Source organism: Trachymyrmex septentrionalis, unplaced genomic scaffold (genome assembly GCF_001594115.1).
Source record: "Trachymyrmex septentrionalis isolate Tsep2-gDNA-1 unplaced genomic scaffold, Tsep1.0 scaffold22, whole genome shotgun sequence".
Taxonomy (NCBI): domain Eukaryota; kingdom Metazoa; phylum Arthropoda; class Insecta; order Hymenoptera; family Formicidae; genus Trachymyrmex; species Trachymyrmex septentrionalis.
The window spans coordinates 3,395,111-3,402,436 of NW_017305375.1; the positions used below are offsets into that span (position 1 = coordinate 3,395,111).

The following is a 7,326-nucleotide window of genomic DNA, read 5'->3' on the forward strand; positions in this document are numbered from 1 at the left end:
TAACCAAAGAATAATATAGATAAATTTTTTATGTTAAAGTTTTTTATGCAACATTTATTTTTCGCAACGTGATTTAATGTTCTATCAATCAACGATTGCAAATTAATATTTTGACTAATCGACTTCTCATAAGTGATAAGAATTTGTACATATTTGTACTTTATGGATAAACTACTTACATTAACTTGTATACCATCCACGTCGAAAATGCTGTAAGGTGGCGGTGGTTTACGGTCTGGTATGAAGCGATAAAATTCTCGATCATTGAAAAACCATTGTATAGTGTACAATGCTAAACCTTCCAGGTCGTAATGGCATGACAATGTTACGGATTCACCTGATCTCACCATTTTCGGAACGTTTATCGTTAAATCTTTCAAACCTGTTGCACCTGGAAACAATAAAAAAACATCTTGTTATGAAAGACGTTCAATCAATACGCATATAATAACGCGTTTTGTTTATATGTGCAAAGAATATCTATTAACATTGAATCATAATATAGAACAGCCGCGTGATTAGAATTCGCAAAGTGCACAGTATATTTCATGCATTATTTCAGCAATGCATTTACACATAGCCAATCGTCGCGACGCATTTGATTGATGCACGCTATCTCCGAATGTGATTTTAGGATTAAACGCTGGTCGGAAAGTGGGTCAGTCATAAATAATCCAGGTAAATTTTTCATGTCGCGAATCAAAACTTCGCGACGTGATTTAATGTTCTATCGATTTGCGATTGCAAATCTATTATGTACTAGTCGACTTTCTATAAGTGATGAGAAATATCTAGTTAGAAAACTTTAAGTATGTTTTATGGATATACTAAATTACAACTTTAAGACCTGCTGGTCTATTCGAATCTATTTGTGTGTGATCTAAAATATAATTTATTTTCTTACTCGTATTTTATTTAAAAACTTTTTTTTGTAGTATTTGATGACTCCGTCTGTTAATGTATGATTTTTTTTTGAAAATATTTTATTTTTTATAGATTTCAATCGTATTGATCTAAAGGATATGTATGTACAGTTTTAAATAGACCAGCAAGAGATTAAGTATGTTTTATTTATATTTTGATCCATTTTAAGAAATATGTTGTTCTCTTACTTCAAAAGTGAGACAACTAAAAAAATTAAGTTTTCTAAAAAAAGAAAAAAAACTATTTTTTTTTCATAAAAAATGACGAACTAATTAAATAACATCAGCAAAAAAAATATATTGTTAACATGTCAAATATCATATTTGTCAATTATTTTTCACAATCCTTAACCAAAATCTATTTTTTAGTTGTGATGACTGATAATATTTTTTAAATTATCCTTTTTTAATTGTGACAATTAAGATGATTTTTTATTTAGTTAAGTTAGGTTGCTTTTAATAATTGATAGATAATGTTTATCTAACTCATTCATGGTAATAACTCGCAAATTATGTTTTTTGAAATACTATTTCATTTTAGAAACCAGAAAACGATGTAATACTTAATTCAATAGTTCGTATAATTTATACATTTTTTATTGTGAATAAATTATTTATATTGTAAAAGATTATGGTATTCAGAGTTATTAATAATTTAATAATATAATTTTAGTGACAACATATTTCTTATCTAGTTAAATGCGAAACATAAAAACGTGATAATAATTTTTCAATTTTACAGAAATTATTTGTTATTGCTGAGCTAGGACTAATATTTCTATTCAGTTGTGTTTTATTATTTGTTAAGATACTGAAAGAACAAGGGCTTTATTCTTGGAGAGACATTTTTCCTAAGATTAAGCCTATCCCAATCCTATTTCCATTTCTTTTTCCATTTCACAAGGAAAGATATTTTGCTCTCTGAGCATTTCTGTTCTTTCAGAGAGAACAGTTTTCAAACTGCAATGTCATCAATTCATGCGAAAAATAAATTGACTTACAATAGATCGACAATTATAGATGAGTTTATCAATAATAGGATAATGGAAGTATAATAGAATAATTGAGTTTATCTTTAAAAAACGATTTTGTTATTAATCTTAAGGGGAAAACGAAAATGACTATTTATCTGTTTAATTCAATGACATATAAATACATTATTATTACATTATGTATAAATTGACTGAAAATATTAACATAAACATTGTGATCTACTTATGCAGTAGGTATGACAAATCTATCATCGTACATAATTAACTCAATTAACATAATTGATTGTATCTCGTCAACGTTTGCTAAAGTGTTTGATCAAACAATACACCAATGTACATAGTACAATGTAATACATGCAATTTTCGATGTAAACTCTATTAGCGCGATTGTTTCAACATTAGTAATAAATGCGACGGAATTTAGGCGTGACAATATTATATTTCTATATTTGTTGCATTATTTCGCAAGGATTACGCACTCTGCAGCAACGAATGCTGATGAAAGTTATGTATGCTACAGACAGTAAAAAGCAGCGAAAGAAAGTGATCACTATAGCAAGTTATATTTTGATAGTGGTGCAAGTGATGATTTTAACAATTTTTCTCGAATCTCGTTCGTTTTCCCATACGAAATAATGAGACGAAAGATAGAAAGAAAGAGAATAAAAAAGACGAGCTCGCAAATGATTGTCGCGATCGAAAAACACTTTATTCGCATTCAGAATTCTGTAATCGCAAAGTGTTTCGAGATCCCGGCGTTGAAATACGGTTGTCTTTTGGTAATTTCCACTCGAAGCTCTTGCGGTCATCGAGTACTCCCGTTGCCGGTCTTCCCGCCGATTCTGAGCTGCTCCGAATCCTATTCCAGCGGAGCGATCAAAGCGAAAAGGCAGCGCTTCTATTACCGTCCAAAGGAAGGAGATCCTCGTGCACGATTCCCTTTGTCCACCCCTCGAGAAACCAATTACAAAGAAGGAAGCGCGGTATCGAGCGCGAGTTAAATTAATTCAATATACGTGTTAGTATTGGGCTAAATGCTTTCGATAAACTTTGCCGAGCGCCCCGTAAAGGGCGCGCGTTTGCGGTGCAACTTATTCCCAGCGTAAACTTTATTCACGCCGTCAAGCTAGCTCGGAAGTAGAACTCCGGCGCGGCCGCAATTCCGTAATTAGTATAATAAATAATCTAGTGCGAGACCAGGAGAGAGAGAGAGAGAGAGAGAGAGAGAGAGAGAGAGAGACGTAGGAACGTTTACATAACGTAGATGCATACCGCATGTGACGTAGCACTTCTTGAAATGGGATAAAAATGCATGAAACGTGCGCTGCATAGGATGCGCTTTCGCGAAACGCGGAAACATAATGCTTTCCCGTACGAACCTTAAATGGTTTCATAATGTTGCCAGTGGACGATCGTCGGCGTTACTGCGCAGCGATTAAGTTAGAAACGCTTTATCTCGCACTCCGCTAATCAGATGGAGATTTACGCGGATATTAAATGCAACGTCGCGATATAAATCTGGAGTAACTTACTGCACAATCTGCTACTACTTAGTCATTCGAATGGAGTAAATGCATCTAATTTTTAAGTCTTTCGAAGTTTCATCGCTATATCTTAGGTTTACGGCGTTTACATCACTTAGCATAACGCCGAATCATCGCTCAAGCAACGCCGGCACTTCTGACGTGGAATTGCATGAGCGAGCAAATGGAAATGCATCTTCACGGAATAGCTGGGCGTAACGTGCAAACGGTGGAACGTCACGATTAGACGTTTCGCATATGCCACACGATGCCCGCGAGACATTTGCTCCAGGAGATGTTCGGCAGGCTGCGAATACTGTTTATTTTCGCTATTAAGCTGGGGGGAAATATGGGTTAACTACTACCAAGTGCCGCAGATCGGTGATTAAGTGCAATAAATAATTCCGAGGCACGGAGTGCCGCATTAAGCTGCGCACCAGATAACACCATTGTACGCTCGATCCTCTGCTTTTTGAGAGCGTAACGGGAGCGTAATTTCGCGAAAGAGCAGGAGATAACATGCAAATGCTGCTACATCTCGTTTCGCAGAATGCTCTCGATACCGTTACAATTTATTGTCCGTAAAAAGGCGCGAACTTTTTTTTACATATAAATATACGTAAAAAAGATATTGCGTCTAAGTGTAGGCAAATAATTAATTGATTTATGTTATATATCGGCGAAGTTAATCTGCCATAAAACTAATGACGTTTCTTCTTCCTTTGTTTCTCTGCCTTTCTTTAGAGAAGAACTTCCATAATATTAATTTTATCAAAAAATTTTCTCTTTAATTAACGTTAAAAAGAATCAAAAATCATAAAGTCTAGAAATCATAAAACATTTTTATTCATATCTGTAAAGTTTATCTTCTTGATGACTTGTTTTTCTGTATATACCTGTATCTAAATAAAATTATGTTAAAATGAGAAATTATTTGTACACAATAATAAATATCTGCATAATATATAATATACTTAGATATTTTTTATAATACATATCGCTGTCTTATACAACTCAAGAAATTATAAGTTTCTTACAATTAGAAAAGGAAAAAGGATTTGTCGACTTGATACAAAATTTAATTGATTAATTAAATACCGTAAAAAGAATATACTCTATGATGATCATTAATCAATTTGTTATTTTAATTTGCATGCAAAAAAATGGCTACGATTGCCACAACCAGAATTCGCCCATCAATATATTTTTTGGTTCTAAGAACTATATAGTACGATTGTGTAAGATTGGTATATCTTATAATGGCTATGGCTATTAAAAATATTAAAATATGTCCATTTTACAGTTATCACAAATGCATTGATGGGCGAAAATTATCGTTATTTCCGGTTATTGCAATCGGAACGTTTTTTCGTGTATTATCCGTTTTAAATTGTGATATATTTAACGATTTTTTAATGAAGTTTTGTTAGTTCATTTTCAATGATTGATAGAGTGTTTACTTAATTCATTGATCAATTCGTGATTAATTAATTCTGCTTAACAATGCTATTCTTAGGCCCGATTTTTCATTTTTTTGCTTAATTTATGATTTAAACTTAACTTTATATTTGACCTAATAATAATATAAAAATTGTGTTTTTCTAGCTATGATTAATCGCTAAACTAATAAATCATCTACAAATTAATTTAAAATTACTCATTATAAAACCGTTAGTTTAATGATTCATATAACAAAAAAATGCAATTTTTTTTACATTATCATCGGATTAAGTTGTACTATAAATTAATCAGAAAATGAAAATCGTACCTTAGTGTGGTACATCCAATGTTTTTTTTACTTTGCTATGTTATAACTTTTTTTTAATGAAGATACACATGTATATTTATGTTACTGTTATATTCCTTGATGTCTGGCAGTTTGATGAAAAACAATTTGTCATAAATGTTCATTTTTACATGATATTTTACAATATCTAGTTTAGTAGATACATGACAAAACGATATAGAGTGGCATCGAAGGATTAACTCATTGAATAACTAAAAAAAGCACGTTTTTTAAATTGTGTCACTTTTGAAGTAAGAGATCGGTATCATTCTTTATATTCTTTTCAAATATTTATTTTATTCAACAGAATTTAATAATTTTATATTTAACATTGTATTTATGGTCACTCAAATATTATATGTAGCATTAATAATAAATATCAGTTTATTACTCTTTGATAATTTAACTATTAATTTTATAATATATCAGAGATTAATAACAAAGCTAATGTATTTTAATATATAATATGTCTCTTAGAAATTTTTTTTATATAATTTATTTTTTATATATTTTATATTATAAATTTTTGTATATTATATTTATTTTTTAATTATATGTAAATTTATTTAAAATATGATTATAAGCTCTTTTTCTAAACCTGTTTCAGTTACATATGAATTTGGTTAAATGACAATTGCAAGAGGTATCAAAATGCGGAATGTCACACGCAGTTGCTTCACTTCCATAAAATCAATTATCAAAATTCGCGAATTTTATTTTGTAAACAGCTAACGCGATGATACACGCAACTTAAAATGTAATTTGAAATTTGTTTAGTAATTACGTAAAATTCGATCAAATGCAATTATATATTTTTACGTATGAATTATTGTAATTATCAAATTATATTTTTATCTTGAGGTAAAAGAGAAATAAAAAAGATAATAAGAAATAATTTATTTAATGTTATGTAATAAAATCATATTTAATGTGTAATATAATGAAAAAATGTAAAATATTTTTAAGAAACATTTTGAAATAGTACCCAATGTTATAAATTTAATACTATCAGAAAGTAATTAAATTAATACTTATATTTTGTTAATACTAACTTAACCGTTAATGAGACCATAAAATCTTATTTATTACATATAAATGAGACATTGAAACACTTGTACCGGACATAACAAATTTGCAAATAAAAATTTCCACGTCCTTTTATTATTGACATATTACAATCTACGTTGTGCTCAAAATTTGATCGGTATTAAAAATCTTGTTTTAAAAACGTTTTGAACTGTTTAAAGTTTAAAACATGCTTAATCGATATATTTAATGTGTTTTAAACACGTTTTTTATAATACTGTTTAAATCATGTATGAAGCATTAAAAACATGTAAAGAAAAATGGATTTTGTTTTTAAAAAAAAAGAAAACACATTATCTCTCGTCAATTTTGGTTCCACTGCTTACAATAGCCTACGACGATAGCGTATTGGAATGTAATTGTCGCAGCTTAATTACTATATTCCCAATAAGCGTTTGCAAAACCTGCGCTCGCTCCGCCGAACGAACTCGGCATAAAAGAAAACAAGCATTTTTCTCGCGATGTCCGTGTTGATTGCAAAATAACGGACTTTATTGGCTATTACTCCGATCGCGGGCAAGAGCTTCGCGCCTCCGCGCTACAGCGACGGGTCGCGATCCGGACATAAAATACAAATGAAACTCGCGCGCGAACAGCCGATATAACGTTACACATAAACAAGGTACGGCCAACGTTTGCAGGGGACGTCAGGGAATCGATGATAATCCCGGAGCGGATCGGCCAAACGCTCGTTCGTAACGCAGCGACCGGGATTTTGCCATTTTTATCGAACGGGCACGCGTTTACAGCTCGTTCTCGTAAACATCGAGACTCTCTGCGTGCGATTTTATTCAAAATATATTCATGGCGTACAATAATGCGTTGTTAGTGCCACCGGTCTTGCTGAACGATGGTTCAGATCGTTAGACAACTTCAGCGAGCAATTTAATGCCTGTTACCGAACGCTTGTACGTTACAGAGTTCGCCCAGCTGTATGCGTAATATTATCAATTGCGAAGTTGCGTACCGAGTTAAGGTGAAAATTATTCAATATATATGTATATATATATATATCG

The 7,326-nt window shown here is 31.5% G+C and overlaps 1 protein-coding gene across 2 annotated transcripts in view; it reads right to left on the bottom strand.

The window, feature by feature from the left end:
- LOC108748265 overlaps window positions 1-7,326 on the bottom strand; it is a 112,931-nt gene that overhangs the window by 39,941 nt on the left and 65,664 nt on the right. For both annotated transcript variants that reach the window (XM_018486308.1, XM_018486307.1), the window contains exon 2: window positions 180-391. In XM_018486308.1, coding sequence (XP_018341810.1) covers window positions 180-391 — 212 coding nt within the window. The remainder of the gene's footprint in view (window positions 1-179; window positions 392-7,326) is intronic.